Source organism: Myodes glareolus, chromosome 13 (genome assembly GCF_982192425.1).
Source record: "Myodes glareolus chromosome 13, mMyoGla1.1, whole genome shotgun sequence".
In the NCBI taxonomy this organism is placed as follows: Eukaryota; Metazoa; Chordata; class Mammalia; order Rodentia; family Cricetidae; genus Myodes; species Myodes glareolus.
Window position 1 is genome coordinate 25,240,639 of NC_142038.1, and position 24,101 is coordinate 25,264,739.

The 24,101-nt window shown below is 41.5% G+C and overlaps 1 protein-coding gene across 1 annotated transcript; it reads right to left on the reverse strand.

Annotated features, from left to right (window-relative positions):
* Positions 1-205: 205 nt before the first annotated feature.
* On the reverse strand, positions 206-22,419 carry Napg (NSF attachment protein gamma). The gene is made up of 12 exons (XM_048418942.3): positions 22,263-22,419; positions 19,922-19,989; positions 17,926-18,010; positions 17,094-17,111; positions 16,472-16,502; positions 15,444-15,553; positions 15,257-15,323; positions 14,929-14,999; positions 8,150-8,228; positions 5,732-5,811; positions 5,012-5,141; positions 206-2,931 (listed from the first exon to the last, which is right to left on the reverse strand). Exons 1-12 carry the CDS (start codon positions 22,316-22,318, stop codon positions 2,788-2,790), a joined length of 939 nt encoding a protein of 312 aa, XP_048274899.1. The 5' UTR covers positions 22,319-22,419; the 3' UTR covers positions 206-2,787.
* Positions 22,420-24,101: the final 1,682 nt, after the last annotated feature.

Genomic DNA, 24,101 nt, shown 5'->3' on the forward strand with positions numbered 1-24,101 from the left:
GCAGCCTTTATAGCAGTATGTTAGAGCATAAATGACTGGTATTTTAAAAGACTCAAATAATATATAGTAACTCAGACAGAGCAAAAAAAAAAAAAACTGAGGACAGATAAATACTGTTGTTCTTCTGAAAGATAACTAAAATAATGTAAATGATTAAGAAAATGTGTCCTTGAAAAGAATGAACAAGCAAATAAAACTAAAAACATTATTCATAGAGTCTTGGGTTTTATTTTCATAATTATCTTCCTTCAGAAGTAAACATCTAATTTCCATTAACATATTAATATTTTACTCACCAAAAATATGGAAAAATATGATAATGCACAGATTCCATACACAAATAACCATATTCTGCATATTTACAAATTCAATATATTAAATTGTTTTGCACACTGACTTCACTTACTATACAATAACTAAACATTAAATGGTTCTAGCATATTCATGCAGGCTTTCACTTTCATAGAGGGTGTTAAGAGTTCCGGAAAACAGTTCTTCTTGTTGTAAACATTAAGTTTCCCAAATCTGACTAAGCTCTCCGGAGTGCAGAATTAATGCAGGTAGAAAAATAAAATGCTAGATACATAGACCTCTGTAAAAAGAAAAAAAAAAAGAATACGTGTGCACATGGAACAAAAGCTCCAAGACACCACCCAGAATAACCTAACCGACACAAAAATGAGCTCGAAATCCTGAGCGCTGGCTGAGAATGGCGGGAGGTGGACAACTGTCTAAATCCCTCTGTTGCTTTAAAACTGAGCTGCAATGCTGCTCCACAATGCATTCATGGTTCCTTTTTTGTTTAAGATGTTATGAGTAAAACTGACTCCCTACAAGGTTTTATTGAATAACAGGGGCCACACAATTGTCTAAAGTAACTTTTAAGTACTGTCAAATCTATTTTATAGAGTATTAATTTGTTCAAATAAGCATGATGTTTCTGGTTGGATCTAAAGGTAAACACAACATCGGCACCATCTTTGAAATACCAATTTCCTCTTTAAATAAAAATGCCAAATACAGCTTTAGTCATAATTTCAATGCAATTAAAGACAATGAGCTGGCAACCCAAACAACTCTCCAGGTAACTTAGGGGAAAATATAAAACTTTTATTAGTGTTTTGCATCAGATCTGTAATCCGTGCAGGGACTCTACGTGACATCCACCCACTCAAGCATGCCTGGCAGAAGATGCTAGTCTGAAGATCTCCCAGGACCAGTAACATAAAGATACTTTCCTAGATCCCAGAAAGCCAGCAAAGCCAAGCATACTATATGCAAATGCGGTGTGTCACAAAGACGCAGCGGTGAAGCATGAGGACAGGAACTAGTCCATCAGCACTGCTGCCTGGTGCATGCACTGCTGCCTGGGGCACGCATTGCTGCTGTTTGCATCCTCTTCAGTCCACACCAATTCTCAGAGGGTTGAAACCACACAGGTTTAGAAAAAGAGGAATGCTTCAAAACTAACTTTTAGGAAATAAGCATGGAAGGTCTTTTGAGGTATGAAAAGACTGGTTACTCAGTTCTAAATGTATGTCTTTCAAAAGCATTGTCACACACACACCCCTACACACCCACACTAGCTTTTTACTTTTTGTAGTATACAGAACAACTCATGCTAAATTGTGAACTCTACATCAGAACTGCTTTGGAGGTCAGAAATGCACACATACTAGACTGACAGGAACATTACCTGTCATTCTGGACTCATGCAAATGGTCTTAATCAGTCCCAGTTTGGAACGCAGCCATCTTTTTATTGTTGTTAAAAAAGAAACACCAATACTTGGCTTCACATTTTGTGGTCATGTATTGAGCTAAATATTATAAAGCTTTTGTCCCAAACCTGTCTCTGAAAATACTCAGTAATTTAAATGTATCTAATATGGTGATGGATAAATTTTCTTTTCAGAATGAGACAAGTTCTCCGTCTACAGAAACATTGCTTTCATTCTTACATTTTATAGTCCTAAAAAGAGAACCCCAAGTCTTCCTCTCTGTGTCTCCGTCAAGCTTCTTCATGGTCCACAGTGCCAGCTGAGGCTACTGGTACAGTGCAGCCAATCTGACAGGACGGGAAGATAAGTGCCCTATCTAGGTCTAACCTGGGCTGATACCCACACCTGTGTAGCCTGCCTGCAGGGCGACAACAGCATTCCCAGTTCTGTGACCATCAACGCTCTCATCACCCCTGTAAGGGTGTCAGGTGTCAGCACGCATCACCAGTCAGACTGGAGGGTGACACTGGAGTGCTGCCCGCTGAGGACCTGCTGTCTGTCTCTCTTTTGGGCACTGAGGATGCTCTTGAGAACCTTAGTCAGAACATGCATGGGTACCATGTGACAACACGGAAAGATGGTGGGAAGAACCAGACCAATTTTGAAATAATAATTTTTACCAAAAAAAAAAAGAAAAGAAAAATCATGTTTAGAAGTAACGTTAAATAAAATGCAATGACAATTATTTAACAATAAATTACAAGAACACATGAGAAAAAAGTATTTATGCCTATTTCCTGCCTCGCTTATAATTTATCTGAAATTTATCTATACATTTTAAATTCAATTATTAAAATATGACCGCTCATTTCTGCTCTTAGAACGGAAAGGACAAAGCTTCACAGGTAGCAGACACAATGGCTGAGTTGGGGAAAGGCAAGCTAAACTTCACATATATTAACACTCAGCATCACAATCTCCGTGAAGCAGATGACCACAGATGAGTCTTAACCCCATCAACAGGCTCGCCAGGATTCCCAACTTCTCATCTCTCTGCAGGCAGGGTACTAGCACAGGCCTCCTGAATACTCGTCTTCCTCCTCCTCAGCGGCTGTGCTGGCAGCTCCATCAGGCTTGGCCTGGGGTGTTGCTGGTGATTTCTTCTTGATTCCTCCTCCTGGGACCACTAGGCTTAGGCCCAACTTAGCATACTGTCAACAGTAAGACAAGTTATTAAACTGGAAAACTAGAATCTTGATGCACAGTGTTTTAGCATCAGCTAATTATAAAAAGGACTGGGGTCGGGATGGGGAAGGGAGGTGTGGAGAGAGATGGCTTAGTAGTCAAAAGGACTTGCTGCTCCTGCAGAGAACACGAGTTCGGTTCTGAAACCCACACAGCGACTCACAACCATCTTTAACTCTGGTTCCAGGAGGTGCAATGCCCTCTTCTGACTTCCGCAGGCACCCCATGTGGTGCAATACATGCGGGTAAACACTCATATACACAAAAATAAAAACAAATCTTTTAGAGAGAAGCACATGTACATGAAGTCAGCAAGATGGCTCAGTGGGTACACAAGCTTAACAACCTGGATTTAATCCCCAGAACCCATAGAAGGAGAGAAGGAAAAGCAAACTTCACACAGTTGGCTTGACCTCCACATGTGTGCTGTGACACCTCTGCCCATACACAGTTCATACATGCACAGAGCAATAAATACAAACCTTAAAAGACCAGAACCTAGTCATCCATCCTCAGGAACTAGTATTCTGAGAGAAATGCCCTGTCATTAGACCATGGAGCGACTGGTCACAGTTGTAGATGTATCAATTATGTACCTAACTGGGGACCTGGAGATAATATGGACATACTCATAATACTTCTAGTAGTAATAAAGAAAAAACATGAGTAAATGAGAGTGTAAATTAGGGACAATTTAAAAAAATACAAATTTGGAGCTGGGAAGAAAACTCAAGTAGTAAAGGTCTTGTTTTTCAAGCCTGAAGACCAGAGTTTGATCTCTAAAACCCACACTTAAAAAAAAAAAAAAAAAAAAAAAAAAAAAAAAAAAAAAGAGCTAGAGATGGTGCAGTGGTTAAGAGCACTGGCTGCTCTTCCAGAGGTCCTGAGTTCAAGTCCCAGCAACCACATGGTGGCTCACAACCACCTGTAATAGGATCTGGTGTCCTTTTATGGCTTGCAGGTATACATGCAGAACGCTTATAAATAAATTTAGGGGCATGGAGTTGGGGAGATGGCTAAGTTGGTAAAGTGCCTACTCTATAACCAAAGAGACTCATGCCCAGTCCCCAGCAGCCACACAAAAGACAAATGTAGTGACAAAAGCCAATAATCCCATCACTGGGGAGTCAGAGCCAGGAGGATCCCTGGCTTGCTGGTCAGCCAGCTAACCAAATCAATCAGCTCCAGGTTCAGACTGTCTCAAAACAAGATGGACACTGTTGAGGAAGATACCGCAAAGATACTATTATGACACAAGCATGCTTTCAAAAGCACATAAGCAGCTTGATAGAGTGGTGCACACTTGGACTTCCAGCAGTACTTCAGGGCACTGAGGCAAGAAGGAAGGCTTAAGTTCAAGGCTAGGTAGTACTATACACCAGTGAGACCAAGATGAAAAAAGAAAAGTATGTATAAAAATTTACCTAGAATAAAAAAAAAGATTATTGTTTCTTTACCTCTTTCATTATCAGAAAATCCAAGATCTTAATTTGACATTGTGACAGAACTCTAAGATTAGTAACCAGATAAATAAACAAAAGGACTGAAGAAAAAGGGCTGTGGCTCACTCAAGTGTAAGGCTATTTCTCACAGGAAGACCAGAGGATTCTTCACAATAGTCTAGGAGACAAACTGAGCTCTTCCACTTTACAAGTTAGGCTTGAAGATGTCTAATAACAGTCTGTGTCACACAGCTCTCACAGACAAGGAATGGCCACTGGCCTACAGCTACCCATGATGGCCTCTTTCAGGTAAAAAACCTAACAGCAACTGGATAAACCAAGAAACAGGGCAGGAGAAAAGAGGTAAGAAATGGGGCTGAATTTATAATATGCACATGACAACACAGGTAAGAAGCAAAAAAGCAGTCCTGAGTGCATACAGTAGATACATCACCCACACAAGGTAAAGTTCAATTAGATTGGTTGGTTCCTTTATGAGCATAGGTTGATGTGAAAAATACAGGTACAGAGGTAGAAAGCTTTCAAGTCCACAGGAGGAAAATCTCTTCAAGAGGAAAGGAGTTGACCCAAAAGGCCCACTTACGTCATTGTCCATGTACTTGAAAAGGGGTGAGTTGCAGACATCCGACACCTGATCTTGGTCTTGCTGGTCATACCCCTCTAGGAGCTGTTCCAGCGCAGCACAGTCTTCACTGCCATTAAACCCTGGGATGCTACGGAAGCACAAACCACACTTCAGTGCTCCCTGGAGACTCCTTTACCAGGGGGCACTGTCCCCAGCAAGGGCAGGAGAAGGTCTGCAGACATTCTGATGGTTACAGCTCTTGGGGTGCTACTGCCAATCAGTGGGCAGAGACCAAGGATGCCACTAGGAATCCTATAGTACACAAGACACTCGCACAGTAATAAATGACCAATACTCATTCATGCCCCCATCTGATTTGCAACATATCACACAGCAATTCTCCTCTGTTGTTGTTGTTGTTTAAAAGGCAAAGATAACAAAGTAACTAAAATCATTTCAGGAACAGCACAAGCAGAAAAGCAACTTGTAAAACTGGTACCATAACTGCTGATTGGCAAACTCTAAATGGGAGCTGGAACTGGAGTTCAGCTCTGTAGTAACGGCTTGCTCAGCACACACAAGAGACACACAACAAAACGAAAGAACCCGGCAATGGCAGTCTTATCTCTTGGAAGATTTGTAAAAGTTTCATGGCAAAAACAAAACTTGTCTAGGTAGTGATGCTAATTCAAGAAATAGGAAAGTCAACACTGGTCAGAGAAAACAGCCAGGTCTTACCTGTAGCTCTCCCTGACACACCTCTCTGCAGCCACATAATCATTTCTGTGTAGATGAACCAAGACCTGAGCGATTGTTTTCTGAAACAAGAGGGAAGGCTATGATGCAGATGATACCTATTTCCACAGTCACCTTCCTACTTAACACAACAAACCTAACTCTCAGAGCACTAGCTCATACAGGAAACACACACAATTCCTCAATAACTTGCACAGGACACCTGGGAGGAAACGGCCTAGACTACTATGTCAGAATCAAATGGTGCACAGAGCACACAGGGATTTGGGGAGACTGAAGAGGGAGCAGGCCTGAGCCTGTCTGCTCTCACCAGAACCAACTGATACGGGCATTAATGGCCTGAGGACTCAAAGTCTAAGAATGCAGTGCAAGTTTACAGAATTTCTTTCAAATATCTATATTCAATTAGTATTGAAAAAGAATAAAACAGAGAAGACTTGCAACTTTAAAATTACAGCCTGAAATTTTTAGATAATAAAAAACACTAGAGCCGGGCAGTGGAGGCGCACACCTTTAATCCCAGCACTTGGGGGGCAGAAGCAGGCAGATCTCTGTGAGTTCAAGGCCAGCCTGGTCTACCAGAGCTAGTTCCAGGACAGGCTCCAAAGCAACACAGAGAAACCCTGTCTTGAAAAACCAAAAAAAAAATAAAAAAAAAGACACTAGAGAAAACTCTAGAAAAACAGAAACAAGGGATTGCTCAGAAGATCAAGGATACGAAAGATAACATCTTATTAGGAGAATACTTCTTCATAAAGCAGTTTACTTTTTTGTTTGTTTTTTTTTTCTTTCTTCCTTTTGGAGGTGTTGTTTGATTCTTGAGACAGGACCTAACTATACAGTCCAGGCTCAAACTCACAATCCTCCTGCCTCAGCAGGACTAGGATTACAGACACACACTAGCATGACTAGCCTACACAATTCACTTAAACCACCTTTGTATATTCTTTCACTGATCCATCTTCAGTATCACTGAGTCTTAGTTGTGAAGGTCAATACTGACTGTCAACTTATGAGGATCCAGAACGACACAGGAGTCTGGCCATGTGTGAGGGACTATCTCGGTAAGTTAACCGAGAGGAGAAGACCTGCCCACTGTAGGTGGCAGCATTCTAAGGTGCTGAACTGGAAGAAGGGGGGGGGGGGGGCGCACACCCCAGTCCTGTGTCCTGACTGCAGACACAACATAATCAGCTGCCTCAGCACATGTAGCCTCAAAATGTGACCCCACACAAATTCTGTTCCTGAAGTTGCTTTTGTCAGAGCATTTTGTTGCAGCTACAAGACAAAGAAGTATTAACAGCTGTCTTCGCTGCAACATTAGTCTCATCTAGTAATTGCTTTCAGATACCATGTCTCAAAGTTTTCAAGTGGATCAGTTTTACAGCTTCTATAAAAGTACTTTTCTCTATCAAAATAATTCTTTTCCATTCAACTGTGTTCACCTTTATGTTATACAACAGCTACAGTAACTGTTTGGAGGTCTTCTAATTTGAAGTGGTAATTCTAAAATCCAGGTCACTAAGTACTGCTGTAAGTAGTTTTTGTCTGATGAGTATTTCTGGACTATTTTCTAGATTTCTGTGAATGTTACAAGGCATATGATGTATGATGTTGTAATGCTCAGGAAAAGTGTGTTGTTTCAACCACACTCAACCATCCCGGGTTCAGGCTGCAGACACGGTGGGTAGTGGATCTGACTTGTTTGAATCTTTTGTTGTGATCTTTGGGCCTGTTCCATACACTAGACTTTCATGGGCAGGATGAGACTTAGTGGTTCAGTCTGATTTCAATTCTCAGAGCAGTCACTCCTACTCTGGGTCCACCCCAGGCACACACGGCCAAGAAGACCATGGGCCACACACATAGCGGATTCCCTTCTCCCACGCTCTCCTCTCCGGGATCTGTCCCTGCTCTCTGGGAGTCACATCAGCTGCAGCTCTGTGACCAGAGCTCAACCTAAACCAAGTGGGGGTGGGAGGCCTCTCCCAGCCCCTCCAGTTTCAGGGAGGAGGGCTCTTCTGGAGTTTTTGCTGCAGTCTCTCCTGCCCAGTGCCATGACGAGGGGTATCTCTCAGGGCAATGGACAAGAGAAGACAGAGCTCCAGGAACGCACTCTCCTGAGCTGCTGGCTTCATCCAAGCACTGGGCGTCATCTGCAGGCCACCCATCTTTATTTACTGTCCAGAGTTTGAAGGAAATACTTCTAGTATTTTGTTGAAAATTTTATTGAAAGAAAGGATGGCTAAGATGGTTTCTCCGTCATGGTCAGAAGCATAAAGATCATAAATTACTGATTTATAGAAATAGACAAATATCCATAGGATCTTAGCTTGAATACTTTATACCAATGTGTAAAATATCTAAAGTGAAGTCAAGCCAGACATATTCAAAGAATACCTTATAACATGTTGGATAATTCTCAATTTCCTTATAAATATTTTTTTCTTTCTGAATAGACAGTGCAGCCTCATCAAACCTAAAGACAAAAGAAAGAAATGTCAAAGAGAGCAGATGTGAGGCCTCTGCAGATTCCACCGCTACACTGCCCTGCAGCACAGACTTTAGAGGACAGCACTTTGTCAGCTGCTCCACAGTGGGGTTTCCATTGGTTGCACTCATCACACTTCTCTCTCAAATGCCTGACTCCCTCTAAGGCATCAGGGCTGGAAATAAAAAGATAGAATGAAAGAGGTTTTTAGGTTTGGTAAAACCACCCACTAATATGTTCCTAACTACTTCAGTAAGTAGCTCTGTAAAATTTTCTAGACAATCTAGACAGGCTTCCTTCCATCCACAGGAAAAAACATCAAGGTGCCCTGACCACTCCCTTATCTGCCATGTGTCCTCACTCCCTGCCCTGCTGCTCAGGGATCCCAGCAAGCTAACCCAGCCTTCCTGTAGGCCCGGCGTCCCTCCCACACCTTGATTTCAGCCTGTGAGACCCCAGTAGAGACTTATGGCCACAGAATCCGTGAGATTACGTAAGTGCTGTTTTAAAGAGCTGGGGCTGTGGCAGTCCGCTATACAAACAGAAAAGGTAATGAAAGGAGGCCTCCCATGTGCTCACATCTCTCATAACTGTGCGAATGAGCTCAGCACAGACCCTGTAGAAAATGAAATTACAGGAACCAGACTCTTTCATTTCTATGGAAATGTCACTATTGGAAGCTTTCCACAACTTACAAACACAATAGTGTATCTGAATAAGAACAGTTAACCTTATCAATATAAGACATAGTCATACTCCATCTCTAAATACATTTCACATATATTTTATAATATGTAGTCATCATGAAGAAAAACTTACTTTAGCCTTGGAAAGGAATTGATTCAGTCCTGAATTTCTTGAAAAACTACACCTATGGCCTTTACTGTCACTGCAGAGACACGGGCAAGTTTAAACAAAGATACGTGTCTCCTTTAAGTCATGCTAAACAGACAAGTGGAGTGATTATTCCCTTAATGAGATGCTGTACTTTTTGTTCTCAGAATTCTCACCTCCAGAGCAGTACCTATAAGCAGCTGTGTAGCGTGATTTTTCTTTACCTTTTTTCTGTCTCTTCCAGTTGTTGGCCAGAACCCAAGTTTCTGATACATGGATTAATAGAAATGGGTTAATTTAAGATATAAGAGCTAGGTAGGAATACGCCTAAGCTGTTGACTAAGCAGTGCTGTAATTAGCAGAGTTTTCAATGTGAGTATTGGTCAGGGTGGCCAAGAAATGTAAGCGAGTTACCGGCTACATGAAGAGGTTAACTACACCCTAGAGGACACAAGGAATAAATAATCCCAGTATATCAACAACAGTAAATCAAGGTGGGGGACAACAATGACACTATAACAAAATAACAAGAATCAATAAACAGTGCTCATTAATAAGCCTCAGCCTTAATGGGCTTAAGTCCTCCATAAAAAGACATAGACTAACAGTGTAGATGACAAAATCAGGATTCATCTTTCTGCTACATGTAAGAAACAGACCTCACCATCAAAAATAGATATCACCTTGGGATTAAAGGATAGATTATTTTAAACAAATGGACCAAAGAATCAAGTAAATGCAAGCCATTTTAATATCTGGCAAAAAAAAAAAAAGACTTCAAACCAAAACTAATCAGAAGAGAAGAGATAGAAGAAGACACTACATACTCATCCCGGGAGAAATCCAAGAGGACATTACAATACAATTCTAAACATTTATGCACCGAATACATTGGCACCCAGGTTCATAAAAGACATATTACCAGGGTTAAAATCACATGTCAGCCCTCACACAGTGATGGTGAGTGAGCTCGGTACAGAACTCTCAATAGCAGACAGACTGTCTACACAAAACTAAACAGAGAAACACTAGTTAAATAACGGCATACCTCAAATGGACCTAACAGAATCACTTTCTCCTCAGCAGCTCATGGAACTGTTCCAAAACTGACAGTATACCAGGACACAAAGCAAATCTCAAGAGAACTGAAACACTACTATAACCATCTGATCACCACGGATTAAAGTTGAATATCAAAAACAACAGAAACATCAGAAAGTACATAATCTCATGGAAACTGAACAACTCTGTCAAGACAGGAATCAAGAAGAAAATTAAAAACTTATAAGAATTGAATGAAAATGAAAACGGAATATATCCAAACCAATTGGTCACAATGAAGGCAGTTCTAAGAGGCAAGTTCATAGCACTAAATACCTTTATCGAAAAACTCAAGATTTCATATTAGTAACTTAATGACACACCTGGCAGCTCTAGAAAAACAAGAAGAAATAAAATGCAAAGGGGAGACAGGAAGAAACAATAAAACATGGCAGAAATTAATGAAACAGAAACAACCACAAAAATACCAATAAAAAGAATCAATTAAAGGAAGAGTTGGTTCTTTGAGAAAAATCAATAAGCTTGATAAAACATTAGCCAAATTAACTAAAAGAGACATAAGATCCAAATGAACAAAATTAGATATGAAAAGGGCAACATTACAACAGAAACTAAGGAAATTCAGAGAATCATGAGGTCATACTTCAAAAATATTAATTATTCCCAACTATAAAATCTAAAAGACATGGATCAATGTCTTGATATATTAGACCTAATCAAAGTTAAGTCAAGATAATACAAGCAACTGAAACAGACTCATAACCCCTAATGATATAGAGGCCGTAATTAGGAAATCTCCTAACCAAAAATATCCCAGGGCCAGTTGTATTCAGCAAAGAATTCTATCAGACCTTCAAAGAATTAATGCCAATACACCTCAATTTAATCCGAAGTAGAAACTGAAAGAATATTTCTTAATTCTTTTTATGAAGCCACTATATAGACCAATACCCCTTAAGAATATAGATGTAAATGTTCTCAATGAAATACTTGCAAACCAAATCCAAGAACATATGAAAAAGATTATCTATCACAATCAAGTTGGGTTCATCCTAAAGAAGCAGAGATGGCGCAACATACATGAATCTATAAATATAATGCACTGTATAAATCAAATTGAAAGACAAGAACCATATGATCACCTCATCAGATGAAAAAAAGGTCTCAACAAAACCATACACCCTTTCTTGATAAAAGTACTAGAGAGTGGTGATATGAGGGACATACCTCAACATAATACAGACAATTTAGAGCCCATAGCCAACACCAACCTAAAGGGAGAGAAGTTCAAAGCATTTAAACTCAGAACAAAACAAGGTTGTCAATTCTCCCCATACCTATTCAATATAGAAATTGCAGTCTTAGGGCAATAAGACAAAGAAGAAAATCAAGGGGATACAGACAGGAAAGGAAGAAGTCAAATATGCTTATTTGGAGCTGATATGATTATGTATATAAAAGACCCTAAAAACTTCAGCAGGAAACTTTTACAGCAGATTAATACTTTCTAACTCACAAAAATCAACATACAAATGACAAATATACTGAGCAAGAACTAAAGGAAACAGTATCTTTCAAAACACACACACACACACACAAATGAACACATGCATGCACCCATGTGTGTACGTGAGTACCTTGGGGCAACTCCAATCAAGCAAGTAAAAGACTTGTATAATAACCTTATGATATCGAAGAACCCGAAGACACCAGAAGATAAAAAGACCTCCTATGCCAGTGAGTCGGTAAGATTAATATTGTAAACGCAGCCATCAGACCAAAAGCAATCTACAGATTCAAGGAAATTCCCACCAAAATTATAACACGGTTCTTCACAAAAATTGAAAGAAGCATCTTTAACTTCACATGGAAACAAAAGAACACAGGATAACTAAAACAATTCTGAATAATAAAAGTATTGCTGGAGGTATCACCGCTGCCAATCTCAAACTGTACTACACAGCTACTGGAATAAAAACAGCACAGCAGTGGCATAAAAACAGACATGATGATTAATGAAAGCAAACTGAACACCCAGACTTAAGTCCACACACCTATGCACAAATAGATTCTTATCTATCATTCTGCACAAAACTCAACTCCACATGGATCAAGGACCTCAACACCAATAAGACCAGGTACACTGAATATGATGCAGGAGAAAGTGAGGAATGAGCTTGAACACACGGCAGAGGAAAGAGCTTTCTGAACAGGACACTAGTAACACAGGCACTAAGACCAACAATTAGTAAATGGGACTGCAGGGAGCTGAAAAGCTTCTAAAAGACAAAAGACAACATCATTTGGGCAAAGCAGAGGGCTAATATCCAAAATATATAAAGAACTCAAAAATTTGAAGATCAAGAAATTAATTTTCAAATGGGATACAATTCTCAAAGATGAAACACAAATGACAAAGAACAATTAAATATTCAATATCCTTAACCATCAGGGAAATGCAAATTGAAACTACTTTAACATTGCCTCTTACCTGGTCAGAAAGGCTAAGATCAATAAAGAATGGCAGTACAAGCTGGAGAGGATATGGGGAAAGGGGAACACTTACTTACTCACTGCTGGTGGTAGTACAAGTTGACACAGTCACTGTGGAAACCAGTGTGGAGGCTCCTCAGGAAGATGAGAATCAATCTACCACAGCTTGATTCTCATCAAATATCCCGCTATATCATTCTTGGGCATATACCCAAAAATCTTGGCATCCTACTACTAAGATATTTTCTCATCCATGTTCACTGCAGATCTATATCCAGAAATTGGATAGCCTAGATATCTAGCAACTGATGAATAGAAAATGAAAATAAAATATATTTACACACCTAAATATTATTCAGCAGCTAAGAAAAATTAAAATTACAAAATATACAAGCAAATGGATAGAGCTAGAAAAAAATTATCCTGTGATAACCCAGAGCTCAAAAGACAAATATTATGTTTTCTCTTATATGTGGATGTTAGAGCTTAAGCTTTTGATATGTATGCTACAATCTGATTAACCCTAGGGGTTAGAAAACTAGCAAGAGGCCCTGGGGAAGGAGAGGATCTCCCAAGGAAGGAAAAATAGAACACAGTGCTGTGGAAGGGGAAAGCAGAATAGGGGGATTAAACAGGGAGCAATGGGGAATGAGATAAAGAGTAAAGGGAGTAATACAGGGAGGGACAACTAACACTAAGGTCATGTGAAAAGTCGTATGTAGACCTACTACTAAAATGTACACACATACAAAAAGAATCTAAATGGGGAGGCCATAATAGCGGAGACAATGCCTCAAGTAGATTCCTTATGCCACCAAGCAAAGCCTCCAGTGTCAGCAATGGGTAACATCTTGCTGAGTCATTGGCCAAATGGAGTCCCACGAAAACTCCTCCAAATCACAGGCTATTGTCAAAGCTATTGGTTGCTCTCCACCTTATGGCCCTATTGCTAAAGAAAACATGTCATCGAACAAGGAAAAGTCAAACTGGTGCCTAATTAGAAGCTTTACCCCTACTGATGGGTTTTCATGATGCTGGAAGGTATTCTGCATGATGCCAAAGGAAAAAGGCAATGTCAATAACAGTCAGGTATAAATCTTGCAACCTAAAACAATAACCTGCTTATAAGATATACTGGTAAAATAGTAGCACAATATTATGGGAGTAACCAACCATTTTTTTAAAATAGGATTTAAGGCCCATACCTGACACTGTTAAAGTAACTACGAGACTAGATAGGTCATGGACCTAGACGAAAACCTAATACTATTATTCCACTAATATAACATAGTAATATTATGCCCATATAAAATGATGCCCAGCAACATATTGTTATAACCACAAATCAGCTCAACCCACATAAGAAAAAGATTCTTGCAGTATATGGGGATTTAACACAAAGACCCAAACTGGACAAAGTGCAGCATGAGAGACTTTGGAACACTCAGCCTTCATCAAATCGCCCCCTCCCAGGCTCCCAGATCTATGCGGAAGAGGAGGAGAAAGACTGTTAGGAGCGGAGGTGATGGAAGACTGCAGGGAAACAGCGTCTCCCAGATACAATAGCACTGATGTACACACACACTCACAGCTTCTGTGGCAACACACATCAGACCTACACAGGCTCGAGCCAGGCAGGATCCCAGCACTGAGAGGGGTAAGGAGATCTGGGTTCCTAGCCCAAGCTAAGGGCTATCTGCAACAGTTCCCACTGGCCAAAGGAAAATCAGTGTCCTCCACTGGAGCGCACGCCACAGCAGGTCCCACGTTCAGGAGCAGTTTTGTTTTGGCGTCTCTGTCTTACTGGTCTTTTGTATGTCTCTTCTTATTTTTGTTTTTGGATTTTGGTTTTGTTTGAAAAGAAGAATAAAAAAACAATATAAAGTTGGGTGGTTAGGCAGGTAGAGAGGTTTTGGGAGTAGCTGGGAGAGGGGACAATGACCAAAATACTAAAAAAAAATTTAAAGAAATATATATATATATATATATATATATATATATATATAAAATGGAAAATACTAAATATCCCATTTAATGACACAACCGTATCAAAAGCTGTCGATTTTCATGGGTATTTAGGACACGTTGCTACCTACTCCAAGTAGTGCGGTGGGAGAGCACAGTAACTCTTTCACTTCACTGAGTTACCGTTAGGCAACAAACGCACGACACAGTTTGGAATTATGATAGAAAACAGGTTTTAAATCCATGTGCCTACTCTTAGGAGATGGCCACCTTTCCACGGTTTGTCCGGTGTGGACAAGCTATAGCCAAGGCTGTTCAAAAATGTAGGCCATACCTTCGTCCTCGTACCAGCAGCCGGGAGGCCTTTCCCAGTAGTTCCACTGCCTGCCGGAGGCGCTCCTCATTCTGCAGAAACCAGAGAACAGGGAGTGCGGCAGAGTTAATGTGGAGCTCTCTGACCCTGCAACAGCAACTGCACAAAGCAACGGCCATGGATGGCAGCACCAACGCTGCTAGGCCATTCACTAACCTCTAGAAGAAAGAAGGCATCGAGCTGGGACACAGAAAAACCTTAAAAAGCATTCACTGCATTTCTCCTTTCCTATTTATTATGAATGAAAATATTATAAGTAATTAAAGAAATAAATAAAATTCTAACTTACTTCGAACACATTGGCTGTCTGCTGATACAACTGCACAGCCTTCTCTGGATCTACATTTTCTATGAGCCTGAATTAGACAGAAAATACAATTTGTGAGAATTAAGAAATTGTTTCTTAAAGGACTTTAGCAAGACAAAAGGAGCCCTCTGCAAAGCCAGGGCATCCCACAACAGCCATGTGCACCCACTTTCCAGCTCGCTCCAAGGCCATAGCTGCTGTATCAGGGGTGCCATTCTCCAGGTACATCATGCTGGCTTTCTCGATCAGCTGGACGGCCTCAGGCAGTTTCTGCATCTCCTTCAGGAAAAGCATGCAGTATGGGGCAGAAAATGTCTCAACTTAAGAAATGGAGTTTTAACACTTGAAAATTCAATTATTTTATCCATACACTTCTTGACACACATACAGCACTACAGAGTAGATACCATCTGAGATCTAGGTCTAAAAATCAACAACAAAAAGCCCAACATATGATAAACGCTTGTAATCTGAGCTCTGGGGAGGTGGAGACAGGTGCATTCCAGGAACTACCAGGCACCCGTCTAGCCAACCCGTGAGCATCAGGCCAGAGATCTGTTCTCAAAAAAGAAGGTGGGTGGCGGAAGACACCAAATGTTGAGCTCTGACTTGTGTACACACACACGCACACACACAAAACCCATTTCATAACTAAAACAGAATAGTAACCTCTAACCTGCTATTAAGAAGCATAAATGTAGCATATCAGTCAAAACATTCCATTATTCCATTCAAAAGGAATAAAATAAATTGGCAATTGCTAGTTTGAGACTCTCCTGACTCCATCCTGATATTGATATTTATAAATCAAAAAATTAATAAAGCTAATTTTCCTTTCCATAACCTACAAGTAATTTAACAAAACAAACAAACATCCGTGTAAAATAAAGTTTCATTGCATCCGACGCCCTCGGGCTGTCTCCAGCAGCGCCCTCTCCTGGCTGCAGGCTTCCCTCCCAATGCACTGCCTTTCACAGGGCACTTTCAGTCCTCTGCAGGAACTGCCACAGGACGCTCACTATGGGTCCAGTTAGCGCTAACCTGGGCAAGACATCTTAGCATAGCCTTTGCTCCCACTCCCACACCCCCCACCTCTTCTTTACAGGGAAGGAACTTGTCAACTTCAACATGAACTCTGCCTTGACAGCTTGCTAGTTCACTTTACCGGCACAGCTGCTCTGGAACAGTATCACTAACCTTCAACATCATGCCAGCTTGCTCATAAGCTCTGCAAAGAGAATACAATTTCTCTGATGAGACCTTAACGAAGAGGGAGAGACCTTCTGGTGAAGATGCTGGTCACCTGACCAGCAGAAAAGAGCTCAAGCATGTGTGTCACTCGGGCCGCACCGCCACACTAGAGTGCTGTGCTTTTCCTTTCATTCATTTGCTTCTTAGAGCACTGATACCTTAGGAACATCAAACACTAAACTGAGTTTACTCAGCAAAATTAAGTCAGTCTCGGGAAGGCTAAAAGACAAACCCAATTCTAGTTTTAAAACAAATGAATATGCTCCACAAAAGGAGAACGCTCCCATGTCTTCCATGGGCACTTGGCAACCAATAAATAAAGGGAGAATTCAAGTCACCTGTATTTCCACAAGCAAAATATTATGCAGAATTTAATTTAAAAATCTTTATTACTAGAAGACATTTGGACTTTAAAGTTCAGCTGATGACTAAAACAAATGAAAATAATTATCTTAATTACATTTATCTAAGTATTTAAAAACACAGAGCTTGAGGAAAAGTTCTCCGCCTAGAGAGATCAACTTTTAAATCATCTGCAAACACAGAAAAAGGGTGAAAAGTTACTTACTTGGCAGCATGAAAAAGACTGAACGGAGAGAACGATGTCAAAATTAAGGAAAAAAAGAAGAAATCAATGGTCTTCAGAGACTAAGTCACTGGTACATCAGATTCCAAAGACAAATCCTATGAGTAAAGCAGCAATACCCAGTGCTGCTGCTGGCTCTGACCACCCCAACACTGACAAACACTGTGAAGAACTTTAAACTACTACACCAACAGGATGAAGTGCAAGAATACTAAGACTACATTTGCATGGGAGATAAAATGGACATTTACAATTGGTAGCCCTTACGACACACTAAGAACATTTTGTTCTAGAATGTTTACAAATCTTCAAAGACCCGAGGAAGACTATTTTTCCCAAGGCAGATTATGCATTCTCAATAGATGTACTTTCACTTTCTTTTGTGACACACGCCTAGAAACCTCATTCCCCCATCTCAAGTCAAATCCCTGTCAACAACACCAGGAGCAGGAGGAAATCACAGGCAAACAGGGTTGCTCACATCAACATGCACTCAGGAACACTCGCTGAATATTCCCATGACTATAGAGCGCACACTGCCCATCCTTCCCTGAATACCCCATGACTATAACGCACACACTGCCTATCCTTCCCTGAATACCCCGTGACTATAGAGCGCACACTGCCAATCCTTCCCTGAATACCCCGTGACTATAACGCACACACTGCCCATCCTTCCCTGAATACCCCGTGACTATAACGCACACACTGCCCATCCTTCTCTAACTGAAAAGCATTTCACTTCAAACGCTCAAGGGAAAGGTGGTGTCAAAATCTAGCTGTTCCATTTCTTTTTAAAGCTAAAAAAAGATACGCCCTGTTATTTTCATGGGCAACAGCTTCCCGTAGGCAGGCATCTTTTGCTTGCTCAAATTGTTTGGCATTTTTAAAAGCAACAGCTGAAACAGGAAAAGAAAAAAAAGTAAGACTTTCTATTCCCATCATTAACCGTCCTCAAATGAATCACTACCCAACTCTGCATTATGTGAGAAATAAAATAAAGATTTCAAATAGGGGGCTTCATAAAAATGTGAAATATTATTTTTACCTAAAGCAAGTTATAATCTTTCTGAGTACACTTTTAGAAGCCATTTAAAGTTTTAATTGTTGATTTTTAGCAACACATTGGTGTTGCTTCCACTGAATACCAAGAGCACCTTCTAGCACCAGCTCCACCCAAGAGCACACCTCACTCCCAGCTTCTTTCCTTCCAGCCCACGACTACTGACAAACTGAAGCCCAATCAACACATCAGTTTTGTAATAAATCTTCCCTGTGGGCACAGTCCTTAAGTGCCAACAAGTCATTTGCTTTCCTATTTAGTGATCTACACCGCTTGTAGAGCTAACCTACACTGCACGGTACCTTACAACAGGGGCTCACCGGGTGAAACAATCAGGATGGCCCTGAAAGACAATATTAGTCTTTGGAAAATTCATCAAGGGTGGATTATGAAAAGTAGAAAGCACAGTGATTTAAGGAAGTGGTGTCTTTGTCTGTTTTGTCTCCATACATGTACTCCCCAGTGGAGGACTCAACTATGCAGCCTTGACCAACCTCTGACTTGAATAGATGCTCCTGCCTCAGCCTCCCTAGATAAAGTGTCCTCAACTATTATTTCTTAAAACTACACTCTCAGAACACTCTTTAACCAAGTGTTGAAAACAAACAAAATATTCAACTACTCCTATTTTTGCTTGTCCCAACTATTTTTTTTAAAAAAGACTATAAAATATGCCCAAGAATCCATATAAATCTCAAGTTTAAGCAAATTTATCTTTAAATACAAAATACAAGTAATTTGCATAATGTAAGAAACAAAACTTACACAATATTTAAACACAAGGCTAAAGACTTCTGTTCTCCTTTCAAATAGAAAATAAACCTATGCATAATAATGGTAGTTTCAAGGTACCTGGCTTGTTTGGTTGGTTATTTATTTATTTATGTATTTATTTGGAGATAAACTGAAACTAAAATTTGGTGGAAAGTACTTGCTCTAGGAGATCTCAAAGTCAGGCTCACTAATATAGTCACAGACGAAAATGTGCTTGAGGAACTTCAAACTTGTGGTGGTTAAAGGCATGTGCATGGAGATCAGAGACAACGTGTAGGAGTCAGATCCCTCTGTCTGCACGTGGATCTAAACTCAGGTTGTGGGCTCAGCAGCAAGCACGTTCACTCTGAGCTATCACACCAGTCTCAAAATTAAGTTTTACTATGTTATAGCAAAATGACAGCAGCCTTTCAGGGCTATCATATCATTTCTTAATAAAACTAAACTTGTACTAAATTCCCTTCGTTGCATATTTCAGGTATTTTATACTTATAGACAGGTGAATTTACTGAAATGAGCACAAAGGTTTTAACCCTTCGTGAACACGTGTTTCTCAAAATGAAGCTCATAAACATTAATGTGGGAAAACACAAGGTCTGCAGATCTCCTCTTTTTAGTTTAAAAAATTAAAGAATACCCTTTCTTCCACAGCAGGAAGTCTAAGACGGAACCATGCAACACTTATGGACTCCAGTGAAGGAAGCTGGCGCCCACAAAAGCAATGCTAACAGCTGGACTGCAGACACTATCCCATGTCTGCTGTCAAGACCCAGGACAAGAACTGACTCAGCACTCGCTAAATCTGCAGAGGGTGAGTCCAGGAAAATGCCAGGGCCCGTGCAGTTGCTCTGCTTTACTCTTCTGTTATAACTAGTAAAGTTGACAAGAAGTATTGAAATTATTACGCTAAGACAAAGTTATCCGATTATGCTAATGACATACACAACAGCAAGAGGACTCCAGTCACAAATACCTGCTTTTCCATATTCAGAAGCAGCACTGTCGTAGTCTGGCTTCCATTTTAAAAACCCAGTTTTCAGGCTAGAATGAAAGAGAGAGATTTCTTAATAAAGGGTACCATCAGGGACAGGTCTCTACCTTCTCAACTCTTTCTCGACTATTCATAATAAATGCACCCTCGCCTCTGCCATCCCCACCCATCACAAATGCAGTTTTCCTCCTTCTGAGATGTCTACATACCATCCGAACAGAACAAGCATGGTCCCCAGACCAGCGGCATCACACTGCCTACCCCAGATCTACACAGTCAGAAACTGTCTGGGTGGGTGCCACAACGTGTGCTTTAACAAGCGTGAGAACCTGAAGCATACTGTCCTTCGCAGCAGAGAGGCTACTGGGAAGAGGAAAAGTAAAGACCCGTGAGCACCTGGTGTACCAAGAGACTGTAGAGACTAAGGGACAACATTCAGATGGGAAACACGGGGAGTAAAGCCCAGTGGCGGCTGACTCTCACGCGGTCCAGGGTTGACACTGGCCTAGAAGCCAGAGCAAAGGGCACCCAGTGTTCAGTGTTTATCTTTCTTGCCTTTTTTCTTTTGCAGTACTCTGTTTTTATTTTAAAAATAATTTCAAACTATTCCAGTAGGTCTCAAACTTGGGTGTGGTAAGAATTGCTAAAGGTCATCTTATATTCTACATTTCAACTCAATTAGTGAAAGTCTGCTTACATAGAACACTGCTTCATATGAATCCAGGGGCTACTGAGAGGCGGGGTCCTTAGAAGCACACCCTCCACAGGTCCACAGAAGCTCAATTACATGTAATGTCTAATGTATAAAATTGAAATAAGCAGCAAAGTTCCAGCTCTGCCCTTCACGAAAGCACCCATTATGTCCTATAGCAACATGATTATGGAAGTCTCGCCCAAGCAAGATACAATTCAAAGTGCTGGAGAGATTTTAAAAACTGCCGATCACCCCGAGGCAGTAGGGCATCACTAGTTAGGAATGAGGGCCCTGTTAATGTCAGTTTGATGTCTAACCTGTTATGAGCCTTGACTGTTTTTGTCCTAAGACTCAGTAAGAAAACTTCCCTAAGACAAAGAAAGTGTTAATGAGAGCTTCTGCCATCAGAAAATAGAATATAATCTAACTGTCTCTCCTACACACTTGGCCCATTTTTCCTGCCACCCCACTGGTTTTCTACCTAGAGCAACTTCAAACACCCTTCAGACCTGAATCCATACACCCCCACAGGAGCTACAAGCATATCCGGGCATCTATGACCCCACCTTGACTGAAGGCCCCTCCCACCATTCTTCTCCCAGCAGAGACACCTAGAAGCCAAAGGCTCAGCTCCATACACAGCTGCCATGTGGACTAGTTAAGGCTATTACAGAAATGATGCCAATCCTGGTTCCTATTGTTCCCTTAACTCAGGCGGGTCCGATCACTTCTCCCTGAAGTTCTCATAAAGCAGCTTTATTATGGCTGACAGCACATGCTCTGGTCTTTTATGTTTGCTCCCACCAGCAACACGGATTCTTGAGATCACCCTCCGCACCGATAGCTGCCTTCCTGGCCACTGGAGGCAATGTAGTATGCAAGAAAGAGCCTGGGGAGTTCCACTGCGTAAAACTGGCCCTGTTCTGTTCAGCTGAGCAGACTTGGACAGCTCTCCAGAAAGTTTCTGGCAGCCTCTGTTTCTCCTTTGTAAAGTGAGGACTTCTATTTGGAAAGTTGGTAAGATCTTAGTTTATGGTGCCCCTAACAGTGTACTAAGAAACTTCTTATAGTCGATAATCGCTAAATATGTATGTTGTAATTCACGGAAGTGGGTTAGAGGGTCATGTTAGTGTCAAAATAAGGAGAATTCGCAATTTCCAGTACCGAGCCCGGAACCAGATGGTGGCACACCCACAGGGCTAAGGAAGCAGAGACCTTGTACCCCAGGGAAAAGGACGTCTACGGATGAGAGTTCCCAGAATTAGTCTACACTCCCGCATGGCACCAGGGTCTCTTTCCTAGCAGTGGCTCTCCACCGGGCGATTTCATCCGTGGGGTCACTTCTGGCTGTCATGAAAAGGAAACAAGGTGGCCACCCCTGAGCCCGCAACTACTCTACGAGCAGAGCGGCCGCAAACCCTCGGGAACCGGCGCCAGGCAGACGTGTCTGTGATATGGGCACCTGCTGCAGATGCCGAGGCACAGGCCCGCACCGCCGACTGCAGGGGATTGACCCACAAGGGACGGCGCCGCCCCGGGACGCGGACAGCATCACGGCCCTCCCTCCCGATCCGCCCGCGCGCACGGCCAAGGGGCACGGGCTCCTAGCCCAGCTGCGAATCCACGTACTATTTCTCTGCCTTCGCCAGATGCTCCAGCCCCTCGTTTATCTTCTGGGCTGCCATGGTCTCGGTCACTTGCTGACGCGAAGAGCGAAGCCACCTAGTGCCCCGCAAACCTCGGGAGCGTCGGCGTGGGAACGCCGCGGAGGAAGCCGGGAAGGGCGCCTACGGGAAGAGAAGAGGTCAAATTTCCTGTGGCGAAGCTGGCCCGGAAAAGGGCCGGGATGGGGGAGGGTGGGGTGATGGCGCGCAGGCGCCTTGTTGCGGAACTGGCCTGATGGGGTTTTAACTCTGGTTAGGTGTTAAAGTAGTGCGTTTTTTAGAACGTTTGTTACTGTACTCGACAAATATTTAAGAAGCAACTAATATATATCAAGTACTGGTCTCAATTAGTACCGAAAAGCCAAAAACACTCCTCCCTCACGGAACCCAGCTTCTCCACGCTGTGAAAATGCTGGGATGCAATTTATTACAGTTTCTCTCTACAACATCTAGGATGGTATTTGCGCATCATTCGTCTTTCATGATTTTCGTTTTATAAGGCGGGGTCTCACTGTGTTTCCTCCTACATCCACCTCATAGTGGATTAACATGCCTCCCGTTACAGCTTTTGAATAATAGTTCTAGTTATATATCAGTCAATAAAGAAAATAGATTGTAACCCTTGGTTACTGTCTGTTATATTTCAAACATGAGGAGAGGCCCTTGCAATAATCTGGTAGATGTGATTGACTGATTCAACAACTCTGCTGCTAATCAATGGAGGTTTTGGAATCATATCCTTGAGTCCTGCAATACCTATGTAGCCTCTCAGTTTTTCATCTGCGATGATCTTCTATCTAGCTCAGCCACTGAGACGGTTTGAAGGTCCACACACTGAAGGTTTCCTCTCCAATCTCCAGTCATAATAGAGCTAATGAAACCCTTAGAAGGTGAGGCTTGGTGAAAGTAAAATAAGCCATTGCAGGTTTTTTATATCTTTCAAGGATATAAAAGGACCCTAACCCCTCTTCCATCTTCTCCTTCCTTCTCATCACCATGGGATGAGTCACATTGCTCCAACCATGCTGAACGGTCTTGCTTCATAAACTGAAAAGCAAGAGACAAAGCCATCGTGGACTGAAACGGTGAAGAAAACATAACTCCTCCACATAAATGAGTGACCTGGAGTGTTTGCAATAATAACAGAAAGATAGGGCATACAACCATATCCAGGATAGTAACTGTGGTCTCAACAACCAATAACCGTGTTTCTCTGTGGTGTCAATTTAAGCAGCCCACTTTCCTACTTCCTGGTGTCTTTTCTCATACCTCTTAATGTTGATATCTCTTGGTGGTTGACAGATTCTTCCTATTTCCCTGTTGTCTGCCCTTTCTCACACTTTCCATTTTTTTCATATCCTAAATTCCATACTGCTTCATATAGTCATTCTTTGCACATACTCTCAGACTCTTCCCTCCCTCTTTCTTCCCACTCTGAATATCTTCTAGATCTGCTGTTGAGCAAGTGCCCATGACTGGAGAAAATAAACCAGCATGCTAACATTACTCATTGTAGTGTTTGTAAACCTGAAGCAGGTCTTGGAGTGCCACTGAGCAAAAATGCTAAGTCCCACCCCGTCAAATGACGACCCCACTCATTTGGGAAAATTCTCACTTTTCTCTTCAAATTCCAACTCGCTCCCTGAGCTTGACTACCAACTCCTACCTCCTATTTAACAACAACAACAATAATAATAATAAATCAGAAGAGCTTCTCTGCTCTCTCTACCAGTCAACCAGTATCTATTGAAAAAAAATCTCTAGCAGCAATGTCAAACTGGCCTTGTGATTTGATGAGGATGGC